We start from the raw sequence: 24,650 nt of genomic DNA on the forward strand, positions 1-24,650 counted from the left end.
TATTTAAGCACATTATGATGTAACTAGCTTTTAACGTATTTGACCAAAATCTAAATTATTAACAGTAAAATTTATTAAAAATAAACTTAAAAAATGACGTTGAAATGTGTAAAGTTAGATTCTACTGATGACGGTTTCGTGTGCTATTTTATGATTTTTAAACAATTAAATATTTTATTTTTATTATAAACAATAGCCACATAAAGATACAGGTCAAATTCTTCATAGTTTTTATCAATTAGCTTTAAAAATCACATAGCTTTAAAAATGATTTTATATTTAATACATCAAATCTTTTCATACATTTTATTTCCACAAGTTACATTTTCTACTTTGATTCTTTACAGGACCTTCTGTGCAGTTAAATACTTCAGAAAATTCTTCCATATTATTAAATGACAGATTAACACTGTAATATAATTAAAGTTAGTATAAATTATTTGTATAAATTATTATTGATTAAATTTAAATATAAAAAATAAGAAAAATAATTTCTAAGTATATTAATCAATGCATAGAAAATATAGTGAAAAATCAAGAAAGTTAATATTAATTATTTTTCCGGAATTGTATCTATATAAATTTTTTAAAATTTTGTATCATTTTTAAGATGAAAGACTGAAGAGGAATCACTAAAATATTGTGATTCTAAATGTATTTATACTAATGAGAAAATAATGTGTCAAGATAGCGTAGTTACTTGAGTTGCTGCGGGTCCAGACAATTAAAATTCGAAACAGAATATTGTACCAAAATTTTGGTTTACGAATTAAGAAAGAAGTAAAAGAATGAGAAAGTTAATGGTTAAATTCATTGTTCTTTACTTTTAAAAAAATTTAGTTTCTCTATCATCTAATTGTAGAAAATTTTTAATGTATTTGTTTATTATACAATTTTCCCATTTTTCAGAATATAGAAAATTATGGTATTTTTTCTTCCACTTCGCTTCCTTTTTATGTTAAGGAGTCGATACATCTCGTCACTCTTCTTTTTTCTATCCATTTCCAGTTCCAATTCACATTCCATAATATATATATATTGTTCTGTATCGTGCTTACACACAAGGCTAAGGTATTAATATTTTATTCAGTTTTATTTGTTTAATCTTAACAAAAACAATAAGATAAAAATTGCAATAAAACTTCACAAATCTTTGCACAGCTTTTCGTATAAAAAGAAAGACGATATTCGATATTTACAGGTATATTATCAAATGCAATTTATATGCAAAAACGTTTTCGATTAAAGCATGTTGTCTGCTTAGAAAATTCGACGTAAGTTCTTTGTATTAAGATCGGATGAAATAATGAAATAAAAACTTATAAATACTTATAAAGTTAAAATTAATTTCAGTTATATTTATTTGCACTTCACATTTTAATTTATATTGTATATTATACAGAAATAAACTACAGTATATTAAAAACGAAAAACTTATAAATATATTAAATATAATTCTTTGAATTTTAGAGGAAAAATTTTATTAAGAAAAAGTTAAACTTAAGCCATATTCATGCATTCAAATTAATTTTTTCCTCGTACGAATGAATTATTGACATCATGTAACATAAAACAACAAAAACCTTTTAACCATCTTAAAGGTTTTTGTTTGTTATTCTTGTTTTGTTTTGTTATTGTTGTCTTCTTATTTGTTTAAGATGCAGTTTAAATAAAGACTGCATCTTAAAAGGTTTTTGATGTATTATAGTATTTGATTTAAATGCATGTAGAGAAGAATTGACGTCATATTTTTATAATATGACATTTACGTTATTAAAATAATAAAATTGATAACAAATACCTTTTCATTTTATATCTGAAGTTTAGTGAATGAATTTTATAGGAATACTTTAGTACATTAACCTAATCTCCTATGCTGCTTACTAATATATAATTATGATGTAATTATTCTAATTAGTTTAAATTAATCAATTAATTTATTAGTTTAATTGTTTATATATATATTAATATGATATTAATAAATTACTCATACCTGTATCTCTCCAATGATCTATCCACCGCATCACACCACAACTATAAAAGAGACATGTTTTAATTTGTTATTAAGTAAAAGTGATTTAATTAAAGAAAGTTATTACATTAGCGTAGGATAAAAAGAATAATTGAAGAATTGTAAAGTTATCTAATCGTGGAAGAATTTTCTCCTTTCCATTTCTTTCTTCCCAAATCTGATAAGCCTGAAAAATGATATAATAATAATACAATTATATTTAGAAATTTCAATACAGTTGTGTTAAACAATTTTTTAGAACTGCAGACATTTTCAAAATTCAATAATGAAATTTATTTGAATATTGATATTTATAATTAAAATTATCCTTGAATTATTTAAGATTATGTAATTTAACTTTTGCGACGATGTAGCGTAATGACGAGAGTAGGTCTATGTATTTCCTCATATTATTGTAGTCAATTTTTGAAAAACTAGATACTTAAATTATATTCTTCTGAAAATCTTGACTTTTTAAGTAGTGTGATTGGTCATATTAAAATCGTGATTAAAATTGATTAATTATTTGATTCATTATGAGACTCACTAGACTACATTTTTTAATTAACGGAAAAATTCACAAATGAAAATACATCTTCGCCACTGTCCACTCCAGCACATGAATTATGGGCCATTTGAAATAGTTATGATAAATGAACCCTTTAAACAGAACGAAACACAGTTTAGTCCTGCCCAGACACAGATATTATGTTGTTAGTCTACGCTAGAAACTGGAGAATTACAATACCAAACGTGCAATTATTTATTGTAACATCGTCACAATGCCAGGCCGCAATTTTTAATCATATTTTTAATTTAAAATATATGCTCTCCACCTCAAATTAGCAGTGGCTTTCCTCCGTACATCATACTTTTCCTTTAACAATACAGTCGTGCCGGTCATCTGTCTAACTTGTTTTGGGGAAAAATTTTGAATTGAAATAGCGTGACTTGCAGTTTGCATCAGAAGTTCTTATATAGTTAATCGGGGCCTGCTGTCTCTAAGGTTTCATATCTTGTCTCGGCTTTCATCTATCTGACTCCATTCTTAAGATTAAGGAAAGACAGACGGGCGGACGGACGAAAGTGGAAATTGATAGGTTTACAATTTTTTTTAAATTGCAGCCCAATTACATGAATCTACAGTTCAAAGTGCAATATTCAAAACACAACAGTGCATATAACACCTTAACATTAACTTATATATAAAAAACATTCAAAATTTGGAAAAAAAACAATAAAATATCTTCACATCCTGTCCTTTCATAACCTCAGGAAAAAAAAAAAAACACTATTTACGGATGGAGTCGACCTTTTATTTAGGTTACTCCGAATTGCGAATATTTTTATATATATTTATTATTGTCCTTGGCTATTTCGTTAATGCATTAATTGAAATATTTTTTAAGATTAACTTCTTTGAGTTATTGAGAATCGGTAAAATTACAATATCTCGCTGTAAAAGTAGATAAACTTTGTTTCAACACAGTGATTTCGACAGTCCAGACATGCGCTACAGAGTCTGTCATGAAGTTGTTAAAGTTCTTGCTAGTTTACATCACCCTCTGATCAAAATATATAGGGAATTAGGAATATTAAGAAATAAACTCAAACAGATCTTTAATTACAAAATTTTGTATTTAAATATTTTATTAAAAGATTCACTTACTCGATAAGCTAAAGTAATTGCCATGTTATCAACAATTGTCATTTTATGTAATTCTTTGGGAATTATCTATAATTAAAAGTGATTAAGATAAATTAAAGCAGAAACTATAATTTTTATTTTTATAGAAATCTTTTCCAATTAAATAAATAAAAAATTTATTTTTATTGATGTTGAATCTTAATTTTGATTTTTAATTTGTTTAAAAATTATATAAAATAAAATACATATTAGAAGGGAATAATACAGGTATATATTGTATAAACAAATGTTTCAAAAATAAAATAATTTGAATTAAGTAGTTGATTTTTGAATACAAAATAAACTTGGCTTTATATTTGTATAAAATTAATATATTTAAAAAAATTATTTTAGCAATTTTCAATTTATAAATTATTAAATTTTTTTCCTCGTTTCATTTTTTCTTTAGTTCGTATCATTTTCTGTTGTGAGATTCAAAAATATAAAAGTTTGAAAATATGTTTTGTAAAAATTGTAAAACAAATTTTTATTAAATTCTTATATTTTTATTTATTAAATAAAATCTATTTAAAAATTAATTCATATAAAACATTCTTACCTCATCCTTTTCTACAGCAATGTTTAATGAATTGTATTTCATAAAACACTAACTTCATTCGAAATTGTTCCTTACTTTTATTGGTCCACCAATCTCTTAAAACCCCGTTCTTATCTCTTGTACTTCCTGTAAACTTAAGTGTATTTAGATCTTTCTTATGTTTTTTTTTTTCATTTTTTTTATATTTATATATATACATTAGGATCAAGGGCACCCAAGGAAGAAGCCAGAAGGGACAGTTGTTCTTCCTGAGATTTTATTTATTCTGTTTTTGAATAAATTTTATAAAACAAAAGGTATTTTGTAAAAGTAAATTTATTTTAAAACTCATTATATTGGAGTAACTATCTTGCGAGTATAACGAGATGATGACTTAATTTTCCTTAAAGCCATTTGTATGAATGAGATTGAATGATAAAACGGCATATTCCACAAAACTACAAAAAATGTGTTACTAACAAATTTAGATTTGTACATCATCAATCCATCTTATAAGAAACTTTCACGGTTCAGTTTCATTCCCTAAAGGTTGTACTGTAAACCCGCTGCACATTAAATTGCTGATGAATTGAAACACAAATCCTTCTTTTTCTTGAAAACTTCCTAATTTGGAGTGAAGATCCTTCTTACTCGTCACGTGATCTTTACAATTGTTCCGTCCCGAGTCGTTCTGTACGCCTCGAGATTGTCCGTTTGATGGTCCGTTGAAAGTCACACCTCCACACTCGATAATTAGTTATATACAGTTTATTTACAAATATTTACAAAGATGTACACTATGCAATAACATTACGTACGCTAATGTACCGAAACTGAGATGCCGCACGTCGACTTAGCTGGCCGGGGAACACGAGTCACCTTTCCGGAGATGGCTTGACCTCGTGGCCGTCCGTCTCTACGACAACCTTTCTCTAGAGGACTTCCCAAGAGGAGAACACTCTCTTTTCCGCCTCAAAGGTCTGCCTGGTGTTAGAGACCGCCACGTATCAGGTCCCTCGCCCTTTCTCCTCGTTTTTTTGCCACCCTTCCAATTTAAGGGATTCTGCTACTCCTTCCTGCGACCAATCAGTGCCTCCCCTTCTTAGAGCCTTCAACGACGTCCGCCTTATTTCCCGCCGACGTAGCTTACATTTGCGTCCGCGCTTTATTTACATTTACTTTCCTAAGCTGGCCGGCACGTGGCCAACACATTGACCCTTAAGTGGAGACGCTACACCTTTGATCCTTCCGGCCGTTTATGGCCCCGACTCCAGGTGGGAGCAATTACCTCAGTCGGGCGGTTTCTTTGACTCAGGCCGCCAAAGGCGACCTTTACATTTGGGATATGTCTTTTTTCCACTTAGGCCCTCAATTGCATTTGGAAAAACGTATGTAAAGAATATGATTTTGTGAATTAACTAATTAAGTAGATAATCTAAATTGTATATACTTTGCTTCTGAGACAAAATCCTGCAAGGCATGTCAATGGCCAAGCGGATAACATCAAAAACACCTATAGTTGGTCGTGATTCTTTCCTGACCAAAGGGCTAACTGCGTGGAGTTTTTCCGGATTCTCTTCACACGTTTAATAGATTTTAAAACGGTTACAAATTATGGTAACCGTAATCGGACCGTAATCCAGAAGCTCATGGTTTTCAGTAGTCGTAACCGCGTGCGGTTACGACGGTTACGTCAGCTATCGAGGAAACACATGCGCTTGATTTGAACATTTCACATTTCGTGAAATAACTGTAAAAACAAAATTAGTTCTGCAGTAATAATTTTAAAAAATTAGCGCATTTTTACCTTAATAATAGTATTGTTTCATGATTGAATGCTTTATTTATTTATGAGACTCGATTGCCACATTCAGCGTAATCTAATATTTTGACAGAGATTATTCACTTTGCAGTCACAGAGTTGATTACAACTGGTTTCGAAATACAGTAGAACAAATCAATGTAAAAGAAAAACAAATACAGACTAAATCTGCGTCTAGATCAATATTTTAGAACTTTCCATGTGTTGTAATAATTTTATCGTATTCATTATTTTATACGCACAATTATCTTGGACGAAATTCAAATTTATATTCATCGAATTTTTATAAAATTCATAATGGTTTAAAAGATTTTTGCAATTTTAATGGAAATTGTCAGCATTTTTGTAGGACATCTGTGTATTTTGTTTAATTCAAATTTTGTTTAAAATTTACTTTCAATACAAAAAAATTTCAGTTGTTTCTATATTATTATCTTATTATCGTGTTTATAAAATCCAACTAATATTCTTTATGTAAGAAAGTTTTAGAAATACTTTCTTTTATTACAATGGGAGCTAACACCGTTATTCTCGCAATATGCTAGCTGCAATATCAAACATGTGATCGAAAATGAAGATGTATTTTCGAAATATAAATTTATAGCCTAAGAAACATTGCTGGAAAAGAAATCGAACTGTGGTCAAGTTCCACTTACTTCGAAAAGTTTAGGCCAATTGCTCTCTGTTTATTATCAACTCTTAAGTTTCTGTTCTCTGTTCCTAGAAAATGTAATTTTAGTTATTGGTATCAATAGTTTGACTACCCCAATGGCAGAAATGCTATTATTTTAAAAAATAATAGCATTTCTGCCATTGGGGTAGCGTATGTCAAACTACCATAACTAAACTCTAACTCAGAATTATTATATTTTTAGAAATAAAAGTTGAAAATGAGTATGATTATTATAAGTTTCTACAGAAGTCCTCGAGTGCCATTGATTCAAGTCATTGTTAAATATCAGTAATATTACCTTTTTCAAACAGCACAAGAATTATTTCACGACTAATTAAAACTCCAAGTGATGCATAGTTCATATATCTACCACAGGAAATAAAAAAATTATGATCGACATATTAATAATAAATTGGATTCCTGTGTATTTTATTAATATAGGTCATAATTATGTTTACCTAGGTACGTCAGTTTCAAATAAAGGATTTTGCAACATGCTGACCGGAATAACTTAATTAAAAATTTCACATTAAATTTTAAAAATTATCTATAAATTTTAGTTTACATAATAATTACATTACCAATAACATTTTCTTTTTCTTCTTTATAAATGCGTACGTTTGTAATGGAATAATCGGGCCACCTAAATTTTAAATATAACAAAATTAAATTTTCAAATGCACTATTTATTTAAAAAATAATAGAATTACTTAGGAATATGTTTTATTTTATTTTAAGCAGAAGGTATTCAAATACCTTGTTCTATTAACAAGAGCATTCATTTGAGAAAACCGAATAAAGTTTCGTATGAAAGAAATGTATAAAACATTCAAATTTGAATCATTCGTCGGTTTTGGAATCTGAAAATATATGTTATGATTATTTATTGTTAGCTTGGCAGATAAGATGTTTTTATAACATGCGATTTTCGAATGAAATTTTCAATAAGCAAAGGAACAAATGAAAGAATATAAATATTTTATATAATTCAACTAGGGATTGCAATCCAGCAGTGTTTTCAATCCAGCTGGATTTTTGCTGGACCAACATCATTCCAGCTGGATCTAGCGCGGATCCAGCGCAGATGTATTTTTGGTGCAATAAAGTGTTATCTATCTATCTATCCATCTATCTATCTATCCAGCAATTTATGGTTCTTTTTTAAAGAAATAAAACATTTTTTAAAATACTTAAGAAATTTTTATTATTTAGACTGGTCACTATAAATCAGTCAAACTTCTTACACATTTAGGTAGTAAACTAAACTTTGGTTCGGTTTGACACTTGAGATAGAGATAATTAACTTTAAATGTTTAGTTAGATTATAATTACAATGTAATCTTTAAGTTAAATAATAACAAAGGTAATTCTACTAATTAATTTATATTAATATATTATAATAATGCAAGGACAGATAATCAGTGGCTAAGTGGCTATCAGTCTTACCAGTTTATATAGGCTCTACATATCAGTTTGTAGTTATGTATAACTAATTTAACTATTTGTGTTAGTAAAGTAGTGAGTAAGTAATTAATAGTAGTAGTCTAGTAGTTAGTTATTATTATCACAATCATGGATCACATACATTCATATCATCATATATCTAAGATACTGATACTCATTAATTTAATTAACTATTTAACTAACTAGGTAGTTTCAGTTTCTCACTAATTTTTATAAAAAATTGCCTAGCCTAGCCCACTAACCACTTATAAAATAAAAGTTAAAAACTCTTAATTAATACAATTAGAGTAGAAGTTATAAAATATTAGTCTTGTGTTGAATAAAATATTTTAAAGGATTAAATAAAATTAAATCAATCACTTCTGTTATTTTTTTTTATTTTTTATTTTTTTACTTTTCTGGGAGTAGGATCTCAAGAAACAAATGGTATTAATGGTGTTGTCTCCCAACCTACTTTTTAATGAATGATATATATATATATCCCGCTGCGGAGAAAGCCCTTTCTGCCTCTACGTTAGTTGGTTCCAGGGTCATCAAATAATCATAAATCGTTCCGTCACGTGATTCATTGACGGAACTATTGACCGTAAATTAGAATTATGCATCAGGACTAGGAGAGGAGTTACTTATTTTATTTAGCGCGAAGACACTTTATTTAGCGAGAGCGGAAAGTCAACTGGCAATTAGATCAGCAGAGGCAAAAGGGCGGGCGGTGAAGTGTAGAGAGGGGGTATTGCACGTGCCGCACTGAACGGCAACGCCACTCTCGCCGCCGAGCGATAGCGCACGTAGCAAAGCGGCAACGCCGACAACGTAGACTTTTGCACCATTATTTAGAAAGTTAATTGAGTATTTGCGCATCCGCAGCGCTGGAGTCCAGCAGGCTGAAGAATGCGCTGGATCCAGCTGGATTGTTGGATGAGGGATCCAGCAATTGCAATCCCTAAATTCAACACTCTGTTATTATTATCGTTTATTTTATGGTAATGATCGATAGATTACTATCTCATTGCAATATTAGGTTATGTTTGCTGTCTTCTAACACTTGATTTATTGTTTCTAATTGTGTTGCAAACTAACTTACTATTTGTATTGCATAACTAGGAACAGGCCCTTAGCTAGAAGGGAGCCAGGGGTGACTTACCCCTGGCTCCCAAAGCCACCTCTAGAAAAATTTGAGCTTCTCCTGTCTGTTGTTCCAAATGACAAAATTCTGTTTGATTATATATATATATATATATATATTTAGCTCAATATATCATTTTTAACGTTTAAATTTAAGTAGTAAAAATTAGGACATTATACTGAGGTTAAAATAAGTGATGTCGATTGTTAGGTTGAAATTTTCAAACTGCAATCCAACAAAGCTCAAACAGACTTATAAATTCCCACTGGCTCCATTTTATCTATCTTTCCTTAATCTCGAGAATGAATTTAGATAAATGTAAGCCTAGAACAGATATGGAAAGCTTAGGAACTGAAAGACCCGGTTAACTATTTACTAACTTCCGGTTTAGATCGGAAGTCGCATTATTTCAATACAAATATTTACCCCAGAACAGAATTTTGATTGATGACCGGCATGACTGTCTTGTTAAGAGGAAAAGTATGTTGTGAAGGGGCAAGACATTACTAAAATCAAAAGCATTATTCATCGAGATCTAAAAAATTATATTCCGACATTGTGACGGTGTCACAATAAATAACTTCTTGTGTTATTTATGATATTCATACTTACGAATTTATAATATTCATTTACGTATTGTATATCCCGTACTTTCGGATTATATCCAGAGAGAAATTTCATTTTACGAACCTAAATAATGAAAATTGAAATTTTAAATAAAAGTACAATTTTTTTATTTTATAATCTTTAAAGGAAATTATATATAAGCATTCATTCGATTAAGGTAATTTTAAAAAAAATTTACAATAGCGAAAATTGTAAAAAAAATAAATAAATAAAAATGTAAATATACTAAATTTAAATATGTCACCGGAATGGTGTACGATTGTAGATGTCGCAGAAACAAGAAATTGATTGTAATGGGAAGAATACGAGAAAAATAAAGAAAATAACAAATAGCAATGGTTTTTAAAGTATTTTTTAATACCAGTTTATTTTTAGTACCTAGTTTTTTAACATTTCATTTTGGATGAAGAGTCGGGAAAGCAAAAGAAATAAGTAAGATTTTATCGAAGTTTTATCAAATTTTATATATTTTTAATATAATTTTAATATTTTTCAATCTATATTATCATTAATAATAAGATTAGAGCAATTTTCAAAGATATAATTTGTATATAAGAATGAAATCTATGTAATGAATTTTTCTTCTATAAATAACTCTTTCATTACTGGATACAAACTATCCTGTGATAAAACTAATCTGTTATATATGTTTAATTTAAAACTTTGGAATATAAAACTACTTTATTTGCTTAATCAAAATGTAAAAATACAGTCTACAGATATTGTTTTTGAATATACAGTGTTTACTTTTCCTAACTTTTGTTTAAAACTTTAATAAAACTAAAATTTCTTAAATCGAATATTATGAAAGGTTCTGAACTATAATGCCCTAATAATTTTTAGATTAATTTAATTTTTTAATTTTAATATATTTCAACTGCTGCGTAACAGTGCTAATTTAGAAACTTAAAACATTAATATTCTCAAACTCTAAATAATGAAAAGCCTTTAAAAATTTTTACAGTTTTATTATTTTAGTTAAATACAATTAGTTAAAATATGCTTATTAAAATTATTTACTTAGATTAATTCTTTTATTTTAAGTTAGATTTAATTATAGTACAAGATAATGATTATCACTTACTTTTTTAATTAGAGACATTCGTGCAGTTTCGTCAATCCACGAAGCATTGCTTATAAGATTTTTGAGAGCATCTTTAATAAATTCTATCATATTTTTAATCTAAGAAGTGCAACAGTAAATTTTCCGAATAAAAAGTGAAATTAATTTTTAGTAAATAACAACAAATCTACTAATGAAATTGTAGAAAAACTTAAAGACGTTTAAATTTTTTTAATTAAAAGTATTTAAAATGAATGAAGAATTAATTATTAGTGTTAATGCTGAATTAATTTATTATGATAATCTTTTAATTATTTGAAAGTTTATTCTACTTACTATATTTAATTGATTTTCAATTTTATAAGTATATAAATGATCTACGTATAAAGGCATCAGATCTTTCAGAAGAGAAATGCATTTATTAGCTGTCGAATACTTTTTATTAAGACCATACTTATCCATATAATTATTAAAATAAGTAATTGCTTGATATACTACATAATTTGAAATTGTTCTAAAAAGAAAATACATGAAATAAATTAATTTGTGCATAAAATAGAATACAGTAAAGCCTGCCTAAAACGGAATTCGGCAGTACTGGCCAATTTTTTTCGTTTTCACAGGATTCCGTTTTATACAGGGTTATATATTTTTTTTAACGTAAAAAAGTTTTAAAAAAATGTTTAGAACTCCCGCAAAGTAATTGTTTAATGTGTTGAAAACACAGAAACGTGTATGTAGTTCACAGAGGAAAAACTTAGCACCCTTGGAACATGTTTTAATCGACTGCCGGATAGTCGAACGATAAAGATGAAAACCTACGCCAAGGGGCACCCGTACATTGGAGTACTTTGGGCATGTATTCCCCTTTCGTCGTTTTCTTAATCCCCAAGGGTGCTCTAAGGTTTCATTTTATTTTTAAATTAGTTGCTCATTTTTATCACACAACTTTTTTACCAATGACAAAATTAAAATAATAATATCTGTTATTAACCGAAAATTTGTTCTAGCGGATCGTGACTGTTCGGTCGAGTACCGAACTACCACTGTATTTGATTAACATGATTTTGATATACGCGATAGTATCGAAGGATCGATTAAAAAAGCATATGTTTTATTTGAGATTTAGAATTTATATCGAAAATTCCGCTTTATTTGTGTTTGTTAAGCAAAAGTCTTCCGCGTTAGGCAAGTTTCCTATTTATAATGGTACATGGAAAATCGTCTTGTTCAAAGATTTATTTTTCGTTTAGCCAGTTTTTGTTTTGTAGAGAATTCGATGTAGTTTAACTTTTACTATATTAAAATATCTCTTAACATAGATTAATATTTGTATTAAACTTTTATTTATCAATACAGACACTGTTTATAATCGGATGAGTAAAGCTATGGCCTAAACGAAACATTATTAATAACATAACACAATCTCTCTCAATAGGAAGCCAAATGGCCGAGGCGGTTAAGGTGTCAATCCACCATTCTGGGCAGGGAGCCGCGATCAAGTGAACTCCATGAATTTTTTCATGGGTGCATACGGTATGCCTCAGATACATTGGGCCCCGATGTATATGAGGCATACCGTATGCACCCATCTCTCACCATCCAGTCACCTCTATTGTGAACCCGGCTATGGAAAAAGCCCTCCTATGCCCGTATTCTCAACCAAGAATCAAGGAGTTATAGTTTGAAGTTAACCAATAAGCGTTCACGTACTAAAAGTAAATTGAATGGCAATTGGGTAATGTTGATTTTTGGTTGTGAATATGGCCATAGAGTAGAAAGAGTTTGAAAAATGAAACGAATTAATTTACGTACCTTTCATCAATATTTTCATTTTTAATAATATTAAAAAGATTTATAAAGTAATTTATGTTGTATACTGCTATCAAATCATTCTCTGTAACAGTTCTAAGAACATCTTTCATTACGATTTTAATAAATTCAATCCATTCGTTCTATACAGAAGTAAATTAAATTAAGTAATCCTCGTAAATTTTCTTTATTTATTCTTAATTTGGATAACTTACAAATCCAGTTCGTTCGCTGAATTCTTTAACCGTAATCACTTCTAATAAATCATAAGGATGTTTTTCTTTCTCCTATAAAATTAAAAAAAAACACATTGTATTATTTACTCTGTATTGTAAGTTGTAATACAAGTTAATAAATGTTATAGCTGTCATATAACTCAATCTCTCGATTACATTTTTGTACATTCTCCATTCTATAAAGAGAAAATGGCGAATGGTAGGAAATGAATGGAAATTAAAATTAAAAACTTACAAAATTAACGGCTTTATCGAGCATTTTTAGTTTCTTAATTTCAAATATACCCAATTCTTCACTACATTTCGATGCCAAAAGTGATACTGTATTGTTTATTACATCATCTATCGGTACACGTTTAATCTGAAAAAATGTAAAATAACCTGTTCATTTTTGAATAACCCGATTTTTGTATGCTCCATAAATCAATGAGAATCATCAGTGTGCGAGATATCCGGTAGTCACAATTTCGCTCATTATGTACAGTACGTCTGACAAGCAATGAAATAGACTATCATGGCCGATTTTTATATACATGGTGATTCAAAAAACACATAAATTTAAAAAAATTAATAACTCGCAAACTATTTACAGTAAAATGATGCAGTTTTCACAGAAATGTTTAGAAAGAAACGGGATTTTTTAGGTGCAATAAAAATTTTAGTATCATAATAGTTACATTTCTTGCCATAGATGGCGCTTGATAAGATTACATAATTTGTGAAGTTGTTACTAGAGCTTACACTAAAAACATTTTTATTTTTTATTCTTACTTTAACAAATTTACAAATAATTTCAGTTTTTTACAGCGCCATCTGTGGTAAGAAATGTAACTATTTTGGTACTAAAATAGGTGTAATAAAAACACCTTAAAAAATCCTGCTTCTTTCTGTGAAAACTGCAACATCTTACTGTAAATAATTTGCGAGTTATTAATTTTTAAAAATTTCTGTGACTTTTGAATCACCCTGTATATCTTTTAACAAGGAAAAAAGCTTATCAAAATAGAAAACGATTTTCTGAGAAAAGTTATATTCATACCATCATAATATTTTCTGTTTTAGTTTTTTCGTTTAAAGTCACTCCGAATTCAAAGAGCCCATGTTTAGATAATCTAGTGGCTAATGAAACACTATGGAATAAAAATCCAGTTTTCTTCCAATTTTTCAGACATGGCATACTTCCTAGATTATTAATTAAATAATTCGTGTATTTTGTCTCATTTCTTTCATCTGAAAAATAAAATTTAATGTTATTGTATCGTTAAACATAAATACTGTATATTTCTAGTATATAGTATATACTGTATATCTAAGCTTACCCGATCGAAAGCAGAACTTATAATAACTTAATGCTTTTTGAGAAACTGGTAGAATTGAATCAATCATATTATTGTTAAATAAATCTGTAAAAAGCACATATAAAAGCCTATATTTTTATATTATACATTATAATTTTTATTAGGCCTAATACTACTTTACAAGTCAACATTTTCTTACCTATTAATTTATTATCGACTGTTTTCTGTTGTTCAATAATCTTATTTGAAATTCCTCTTTGGAATTCTCTATTTATAAAATAATTTCCACAAGCGTAGGAATAGAAATTCTCGCATGGATTAATAGATTTATTCATCGAAAGCAGCAAATAGCTTGCTAAAATACAAATATTTTCAAAATTAAGATAATTTAGAACATATTGAAAAATTTGTATACTTTGAGAGTTACAGTAGACCCCCTATAACACGGGTTCATATAACACGGATTCGTATAACACGGAACGTATCTACCGTGTTATAGGGGGTCTACTATACTTTTCAGATAATTCCATTATTGAAAGTAATGATATAAAATTAATAAAATCAAATACTATTATGTTATGATTCGAATTTCGAATTGTCGCAATCTTGGAAAAGATGATTTTTCGTGTTTTTCTCACTCTATTTTATCACTTTTCGAGAAAATTTTGATTAAGAAAACTCTATAAATATTCAGACGATCCTCAGTATCCACTGCACCTAGGATAGGATCAGCCACAAGCGCTTCTGTATCTATGTTAAGGGAGATCTGTATCTATTAAGTTAATATAAAACTATAAAATGCATCTCCCAGCACGTCTGGTCAGCTTGGGAGTGATTAGACCAAGGATTCTTAACCTTTTTTTGCAGCATGGACTCCTTTTCTAGTCAGGTGAAGATCACTGACCCCTTCTCTGAATAATGTTTTTAAATGTATAAAATAAAAGCACAAAAATAAACCGATTATATAGAAATACATTTATTAAAATTAAAAAAAAACATGATATAGTAATATATGTTATGTGCTTCTTTATTAACACAATAATTAACAATTTCACACAATAACACAAAATTAACATAAAAAGTTAATTTTTACCCTCCAAGCCCAAGGACTCGTGAAAACTTTTAACGAACTCTCAAGGATTAGACCACACTATCCAAGAAAGCACAGAAATTGTAATGCCGAAGTCGTTAGTTTTGGAGAGATGTATGATAAAATAGCCAACGTGGTAATTAAAATTCTCGACTTATATTTGCGCACTTCATTCTGTATTTAAAATAATAATAGCGAGATGTTTAGAAGATTTTGAAGAGGATATGGCTACTCCGTCGTTAAAAAATATTAATATAAGATAATGTTTATAACGTAATTGTAGATCTAGTAACAATAAGTTCTGATAGTTGATACCTAATGAATACTATCATTTATAATGATTTTTTATTACTTATATCCGAATTATTTTTATAAAATTTTATGCATTACTAATAATATCCCAAGATAGACGAAAAGGGAAGATCCAAGGGGATGCTTTCGTCCTGCAGTAAATTCAGAATGGTTGAAGATGATAATGATCATCAACGAGCTAGAATATACTGCATAGAGTGGCTGTGACCTTAGATATAGCGCTCTTGATGACAGCGACGGGTACTATCGACCGCCATTTTACTTTAAGTCAAAACATCGATGTCTATACCACGTTGTTGGGCAGGGTTGCCACTTTAGAATCTATTTTTCTCATCCAAATTTAGTTTGTTTGCCCGAAGATTTGAGATTTAGGCAGTTAGATAAGTGATATAAATCTATATTGTTTCATCTCGAATTTAGCTATTTTCTAGATTTTTTAAAATTATTCTAAAGAAGGTATGGTCAGAGTTTAAAGCGGTAGTGTAGTACTTCTCAATATAACAATATTTTTATAATCTAAGTACGAACCAGGTCTTGAAAGGCTTTACTCTCAGCCATATGATTGTTTATTTATAGTGTAAGTTATAGTGTAATCAGATCAGTCTGATATGTACCATAGTTAGTACGTTATTGAGTTTTTTTTTCGGACAGTGTTTCTTCTTTTGAAGAATATAAGTAGTGTTATTGTGTTTTTATCAGGGGTAAATCCTGACCAAAATTTTTGGGCATGCTGAAAGTTATAATAAGAATAATAGGCCTATCTCTAGCACTAAACAATAGGCAGAAACGTTATTTGGTGTGAATAAAAAAGTATGGACTATTATAAAGCCCATTATATCTACATATGAAATATGTTATAATGAAAAAGTATTAAAAAATTATGATAATAATTCAAATTTTGTGGGCCCTTGATACTGGGGGCCCAGAGCTTAATACCTATGACCTTAATCCCTGTACACAATACATATATGCTGACTGGGTACCGCAAGCTTTCGATACCATCTGGCTGTGTTAAATGCTTCGAATGACGTCATGCGCGCGTACTTGTTTGCCGCGGAAAACCTCCACACGAGCAAGCGATCGGGTTCCCGCAAGCATCGCACTGACTTAAATCGGCTAGCCGCTAGCTGCCAGTGTAAAAATAAACACAAATGATAAAAGTGTTTACACGTTAGAATAAATTATTATTGGCATATTTATTCTCATATAAAAATTATATTGACAGTCAAAACTTTTTTAAGCATGCGGCGCATGTTAAGCAAGCCCAGAAAATTCGTCCCTGGTTTTTATTATAGTTATAGTTTATTTGTGAACATTTTGGCTTCAACTTGTGAAAATATTTACAATGAAAAACTACAACTACCACCAGCCTTACTATTGGAAGAAGAAATTTTTACTTATAACTTTTTTTACTTTTAATTATTATCGAATGACAAAAAGCTTAATTTTGAAGGTAGTGATGAGTTATATATATATATATATATATATATATATAAACTGTAAATGTTAATAACGAATTACATCTTTATTAAGTCCGACCTCTCTCGAGATATGACACATTTAACCACCAAAATTTACCATCAGGGCCGGCCTTCTCGATAAAGGGGCCCGGGTGCAAGAAACTATTTGGGCCCAAATGTTTTTCTAAAATAAAAAAATTTACAAACACGAACATATATTAATGCATGTTTATTTAAAGCGTGATTTTGTTCTTGCTAATACATTAATTACTTCAGAAAAATTACTAAAATTACTGCATTCTTGATAATGTTGGGGCCCCTCAATCGCGGGGCCCCGGTGCGTAGCATCCGCCGCACCCCCCGATGGCCGGCCCTGTTTACCATCACCAATGCTCCTTATCTAAAATAATTTTCCTATACCGAAACGACCTTTTATTAAACACTCCGCCTCCGGACTAAAATTCAAATCGGAAAATAGCGTCCTCTGGTAATTTTTGCCAATATCACAATATAACACATTTAAGTAAAAATTAAATGCTATTAGATTTTGGTGGTTAAAAGTTAAAGGAGTGGGAGATAAGAGAGGTGACAAGATATCTCGAGAGTGGTCGGTAACATTTTACATGTTAAGGCCGTGACACACTAGGCAATTTTTGTGGGAGACATGTCGCCGGGCGACAGAAAAACCTTTTTCTCGGGCAGTGGGAGAACAGCCGTCGAGGAGTCAAACCACTTTAACTTTGGGAGACAAAAAATCTCCCTATCGCTCGCTGCAGCCAATGAGCGCACATAGATTTATCACGTGAGTACATCTCTTGTTTACAACACAAAAATAAAAATGGACGATAGTCGCTCGTCGATGGTTGACAGCATACAATGTTTAATTTAATTAATTCAATTGTAAGAACCAATTTACGACATAACCCAGGTGTGGCCAACAGTTTTTGTCCCCGGGCGGAATTGGAAAAACTTATTTCACAGGCCGAACGAAATATTAAAATTAAAAAATGTTAAATACAAAAACGATTCATTTAAGTAAGTAAATAAACGTTATATATTAGTTTTATATTTCTAACAAAGCACATGAATTATTAAGTTAAATTGAATATCATCTGTATATCTTGAATTACTGTCTAACATACATCATTTTATGATAAATATTAATATTTTAAATTTATCATTTTCTTTTTTTATTCTGTACTATCACACAGACCAGTACAAAAATTCGCGATACTTTATTTTAAAAAAATCCATTGTAAAAAAAATAAAGTATCGCGATTCCATTCGACAAATTATTGAAAGTTAAGTAGCTAATATTGAAAGATTAATCGCGAGCCGCATAAATTCATTAAGCGGCCGGATCCGGCCAGTGTGCCGTTTGTTGGCCATTCCTGGTATAACCACACTATTAAAAAATATCACGACAAAGTACTCAAAGGTACAGTACATGCTTTCGCGCCGTTAGCGAAAATTTGCGGTTACCATGTAGAAATGTCGATCACATGAACCATATGATCGACATTTCTAGCTCGTGTGTCCGAATATCGGCAAATGTCAACAGGTTTTTGTCGCTCGAAGACGTCTTCCGGGCGAGAAATCTCCTAGTGTGTCACGGTCTTTATTAGCATTTTTTTTTTTTTTTTTTTTATCAAATTCATCTCTACTCTCAAAGTTTAAACATTTTGCCATTTTATAATAATTATATAAAAAGTTTTTAAAATAAAATATTATAACAGATGGCGCCTCAAGCAGTTTTAAATGTCGAGATAGTTAAGCAACTTGTTGCTGGATTTTTTATGTTTTGTTTCATATATGTGAGAAGCCGGGGTGGAGGCGCGAGACTTACTCAAAACATCGTCAAAGATTGTTGATTTGTAAGATTATTTGATCGTCTGTTATCTATCGGTCAGAGGGCGACGGAAAGGCCAGGTAAAGGGAAAAGAAAGTGGGTTTTTTCCACTTCATAACTAACTGCGTATCAATTAGTTAAATTAATTGGAATACACAAATGGAGGAAAAAAGATTGAGAATCTCACATATACAGTACAACACAATAGAAAAAGAATAATTCTATAAACTTTGTTGTATTTTCCAAGAGAAAATATAGTCCGAGTTTAATTACCGACAATATTTTTATCTTTATTGATATGTTTTTCGCTATTGATCTAACCTGGACAATAGAAATGGACAAATGTTGAATCTGTTTTAATTGCCTCCTAGTATCCATAAAACGGTATTTTTTAATAATAAATTTATTATTTTATAGAGGATCTTAATAAGTCATATTAAATTCTTATTTCATATATTAAAATATATTTAATAAATAATAATACAAACCAACATCTATGCAAGTCACAGAAATGCACATAAATGATGATTCTGTAAAAAAACAATTAAATGATATACTATAATGATATAAATGTACAGTACAATATTGCATACGAATTACAAAAACTTTCGGAAAAAGATACCTAATAGTCCGCCATAAAATAAAAACAGTACGAAGACGACAATAAAAGCAATGGGAGACCAACAAAAACACACTGAAGTAAGTATGCATGTTTTTCGAGAAAAGCTATATTTTCCTTCATATCTACATAAAACAAAAATAATTTCTATCGTCAATAAATGAAAATAAATTTGTTTTAATGCTCCGTATTGGCAATACGCGGCACCGGTGGCCGAATGGATAAAACCACCGAACACTGCAGTTAGTCGCGAGATCGCACGTGGAGTTTTCCAGATTACCTTTGCGTGATAAATAGGGACCCGTTTCTCATAGAAGTCCTTCCGAGAGGCACCTCTTCATGAAGCCCTCGTGTTGCGTTCCCTTGCCCCATCTTAACTAAGGTGACCACACGTTTCTGATTTCCGGGAAATATTCCCGGTTTTTCCTGTTTTTAATATCTGATTCTAGAATCCATTTTTGAATAGAGCAATTTTATTAACACGAAAATATAATATTTACTTCGTTTATTTTATATTATTTTTTTAAAAATAAATTTTAAAATATTAACGAAGTTCCGGAAGTTTTAGAACCCCATTTTCACTAATAATGAAATGTGTCCCGCGTTGGATTGTAAATGATGTGGTCCGCTTATCCTAGCTCTTATCTTAAAGAAAATAAATACCTTTCATCCATCATCTAGAATATAATACAATATTTTTAGTTTTAAACTAAGACAATTCTGTAGAAAAGTATTCAAAATATTTTTCATACGTAATTAGAATTATTTTCGAACATTTCTGTTTTTATTAAACGAACGCCTGTAACGTTCGTTTTAAATTGCATGTGCTAAAAATTCAAATTTAAAATAAATGTTTCTTAATTTTTGTGGCTACGTTTTCATTGTCGAGTATTCATATTCTTTTCTTTTCAATTTTCAAACATTAAAATGAACTATTTTTGATTTTTAATATTTAGTTAATAAGTACAGTACATAAATGAATTAAAATATGTTTCGAAAACGGTATAAAATAATAGGATAAATTTGTGTAATTTCGAAAAGGTACCCAGATTTTTATTGTTCTTTCCTACATTTCACCTTGAAGCGCCAAGCTTATCTTTATCGAAGAAAAACTCATAAGAAAAAATATATGACTATCATCTAAATTGTCATAATTTTCTACTTAGCTCAATTTTCTACATCAAAAAAAGTAGAAATGACGGCACAGGAAATCTATAAATCGCCATAAATGTTTTGAACAAGTGGGATAGGTCCTTTCTAACAAACAAATTAACAGACAATTATTTTAAAAATGTAAATTTTATTATTAATTGTATAAAATTATATTAAATAAAATTTAACTAATTTTTATTTTCATTGAAGATGAAATGTAATTTCTCTACTGAATGTAAACACAAATGATTTTGTCATCATTTTTTTTAGCCAAATATTTTCTTACAATTAGACTTTCAATTCGTGCTTCCATTAACGCGATGTTAGGATTGAATCTGTTTTTTAGATGTTCTTTGATTTTATAAATAAGTTCTTTGTGTTGCATTTTCTTTGCAGATTTCATAATTCTTACTATTGCCGCTTCTACTTCGTATTTCCGATCATCGTTTATTGTATCCCGAGTCACTTTATCATCGGTTTGACCTTATTTGCGAGTGATTGTACTGTATTTTCTCGCGATATAAACTAGAATAAAATGATTCGTTTACAATAAAATTATCAGTTTGTGTTATTGTTAAACTTTCTGGATTCTTGTTCAAGATGTTCTGCGATGGAGTACCTGAAACCGATGTTTGCAACGCCTTTTCTAGATCTATTACGGATATACAGTAGAGATTCGTTAATCGGAACCCCGGTAATCAGAATCGCCGGTAATCGGAACGATTTTCAGTTGGACTGTGTCGTGCTGAATCGAACGTTTTTGATACTAAATTTACTTCTAAAGTATAATTTTCATGTTTTTATATTCTTCAATATATTTATTTTGTTTGTACAAAATGCAGAAATAATTTTTAACGATACGATAGCCTCGATTATTATTATAAAAATTTTCGTTAAGCTTAAAATCGACGAAAATTCAACACGAAACGACACGCAACGGAGAAAAATTCAACACGAAGCGGCACGCAACGGAGAAAAATTTGACCATCGGACTGGTTAATATATTTTTTCGTACATAAACCGTAATCGGAACAAATCCCTAATCTGAACAACCCCAGTCCCCAATTGATTCCGATTTTCGGTTCACTACTGTATTTGTTTCTACCAATATTTATAGTCTTCTATGCATCAAATAACATTAAAATGTACACTTGATATGTAGAAACTTGAATAAAATATTTCTTAAAATTATTTTTGACTAGAATCTGATATAGACTTTGGATCACCGTTTTCGGTATTGATGTCATCTAAAACTTTACCGTAGATCTCGGAACTTAAATCGACCCAATCTAAATGACTTTGCACAATTAGTTGTTGGCAGGAATGCTTTTTCTTAAACGATTCGGGTGTACTATAGATTACTCCCTATGGAATTTCGTGTGTTTGGATATATATCTGAACTCAGAGGACCGAGACGGGTTCAACGATACTCTACTTTTGGACCGGAGACAAAAAATTAAAAAGTTATCATACTTTTTTTCCGGCGATCGCGCGATGATAGGGAGTCGCGTCGCTCTCCGCTAAGTTGGCCTCGCTATCGCGATCGGGAGTCCCGTCGCTTGCCGTTAAAATTGCCTTTAGTAGACGTTTCCCCATTTTTTACTTTGTTCAAGAACTACCGTGAATCGATCACTAGTTTAGCACATGGCGGCGTGTGGTGGCGCCTATACGAGAGGTCAGTCGGGCCGCCATGTTCGCTGCCATAAGTAACATTAACCGAAATGGCGATCGCGCGATGATCGGAAGTCGCGTCGCTCTCTCCGCTCTCGTATCGCGTGTTTAACGCTCCGGGAGATGACCGTAGTCCGACGTCACGGTTTGCAGACTTTACCGCAAGATGGCAATACTAGCAACTTCGGTGCCGTCTGCATGAGAGCATTAAAAAAGTATGGTAACTTAAAAAGTGTGATAAGTTTTTTATTTTTCGTCTCCGGTCCAAAAATAGGGTACCGTTGAACTCGTCTCGGTCCCCTGAGTTCAAATATATAATCAAAGTCCTGAAATTTCATAGGGAGTAATCTATAGCAGGGGTGGCCAACAAGTCGATCGCGATCGACCGGTCGATCGCTAGCGATGTCTTGACTTAATGTATTATATTTGTAACCGAACGCAACTGTATGCATGCAGTTATGACTTGACTCATAAGCAATGAGTGCACTTCGTACTGAAACAGTGTATAAACATAGTATGTATTTCACACTTCCCCCACCCCACTTAGACTATGCCTATGACAACAAGTCGATCGCGACACATTTTTACGATAAAAAGTAGATCTTATGTGCACAAAAGTTGGCCACCCCTGATCTATAGTACACCCAAACAGTGGCGTGCCGTCATTGGAAGCGATGGAAGCGCCGATTCCACCTTCCAATGACCTTCCCTTGAATTTTATAAAATATAAATTTTCATATTTTAACGTACTTTGAATTAATTAAAATTAATAATTTATTATAACTGCATTATGTATCTTTTACAAATTTCTATACTACACGTGAAAAAAAAAAAACGATAAGATTGCTATTGTATATTCGAATAATTCGGTGGTGGAAGGAATGTCGAAACCGCGTCAGTCTCCAATCAGCCAGATTATATAGGCATTAGCACATGCGGTTTACAGTGCACCAACCTCACCCGGTTTAGCTGGTAGAAGCGACACATCGTAAAGAGTACAGCTTTATATCCCGGAGCGGTTGTGGGCTGTTAGCCACCTGCCTGTCAACTTCCAAGCAGCCAGATTATAGGCATTGGCGACTGCGCTTTACAGAGCACCAACGTCACGGTTTAGCTGGTAGAAGCGACACACGCGTAAAGAGTACGCGACTTTATATCCCGGAGCAGTTGTGGGCTGTTAGCTGCCTGCTAGTCACCCTTGCCCGATTATGTGAATCACGAGCAGACTAGATCAACGGCGGGCAATCCGCGGGCCAGCTACGGCTGGCGAAAAGTTTCTATCCGGCCCGCGAGATCTTTAATAGATTATTAAATTGGAAAAATAACTATTAATTAGTTATTCTTCCAATTCTTTGTAATTTTCGAAAACGATAAGAGAAATAAATGTAGTAATTAACTTTTTATTTATTTATTTCATATTTGCAGACTAAAAAAATTACGAGTCACAAGAAGGCGTCAATTAACTACTACGGCGCGGAAAAAAACGTAAAATTTATTCTGGCCCATGTTATAAAAAGAGTTGCCCACCCTAGACTAGATTTATAACAACCCAACCGATAGGAGTTTACTGGCACGTTTTCATGATAGTTCTGTATAGTTGACAAGAGTTTTAAAAAAATCCATTAAAACATTTGATATATTTATTCCGCATTTATTCCACTCTCCCATCTTATATTACTTACGGATTTCGATGTTAAACCGGTGATATTACGATTTAGTACGTCCCATCTGTAAGGGGATGCAGAAAAAACGTGTACAATTCTAGTACAGTGTTAAAAATTAACTGTTACTTTGGCAGCATCATTTACAACCAAATTTAATGAATGAGACGTACAGTACATACAATGGTACAAAAAAAAAGCTCTAGAATTTATTTTCCTTAAATTTACGATTTATATATCCGTTGTCATAAAAATTTGTCTTTCCACTGTTTTCCCAAGACTACAGATATTCAGGTACAAAGTAACTGGTTTCGACTTATTTCTACTTAAGAAGTGACTAAATAATTAAGAGATTAGGGAATGGGGACATAAATAAAACCCTGTTGAAAGAGCCAGAATTTTACTTCAACAAAAGCTTAACAGAACCAATCACTCGCTCAGTACAGTGGGAAACTGATTTCCGTGTACAACTGGTATTA

At 30.8% G+C, this 24,650-nt stretch overlaps 1 protein-coding gene across 2 annotated transcripts; it reads right to left on the reverse strand.

Moving 5' to 3' along the window:
- Positions 1-200: 200 nt before the first annotated feature.
- LOC136979254 (endothelin-converting enzyme homolog) lies at positions 201-20,412 on the reverse strand. 2 transcript variants are annotated; one of them, XM_067275202.1, is made up of 21 exons: positions 20,351-20,412; positions 19,691-19,812; positions 19,557-19,598; positions 14,557-14,712; positions 14,379-14,462; positions 14,099-14,289; positions 13,295-13,420; positions 13,039-13,110; positions 12,827-12,966; positions 11,348-11,525; positions 11,033-11,131; positions 9,934-10,011; positions 7,488-7,591; positions 7,313-7,374; positions 7,190-7,241; positions 7,030-7,097; positions 4,258-4,383; positions 3,681-3,746; positions 2,100-2,198; positions 1,994-2,034; positions 201-409 (listed from the first exon to the last, which is right to left on the reverse strand). In XM_067275202.1, exons 1-17 carry the CDS (start codon positions 20,362-20,364, stop codon positions 4,259-4,261), a joined length of 1,713 nt encoding a protein of 570 aa, XP_067131303.1. In that variant the 5' UTR covers positions 20,365-20,412; the 3' UTR covers positions 201-409; positions 1,994-2,034; positions 2,100-2,198; positions 3,681-3,746; position 4,258. The 2 variants fall into 2 exon arrangements, with proteins under 2 accessions (XP_067131303.1, XP_067131308.1); XM_067275207.1 differs by lacking the exons at positions 7,030-7,097; positions 7,190-7,241.
- Between the last annotated feature and the right edge of the window lie 4,238 nt (positions 20,413-24,650).

The sequence above is a fragment of the Centruroides vittatus genome, unplaced genomic scaffold (assembly GCF_030686945.1).
Source record: "Centruroides vittatus isolate TY-2023 unplaced genomic scaffold, ASM3068694v2 contig_1154, whole genome shotgun sequence".
NCBI classification, from domain to species: Eukaryota; Metazoa; Arthropoda; class Arachnida; order Scorpiones; family Buthidae; genus Centruroides; species Centruroides vittatus.

Coding starts and splice junctions, on each gene's coding strand:
- LOC136979254 (XM_067275202.1), bottom strand. Junction 14,290..14,378: donor TAAGTTCTGCTTTCGATCGG/GTAAGCTTAGAT, acceptor TTTATTTTTCAG/ATGAAAGAAATGAGACAAAA. Junction 13,421..14,098: donor AAACAGAAAATATTATGATG/GTATGAATATAA, acceptor ACATTTTTTCAG/ATTAAACGTGTACCGATAGA.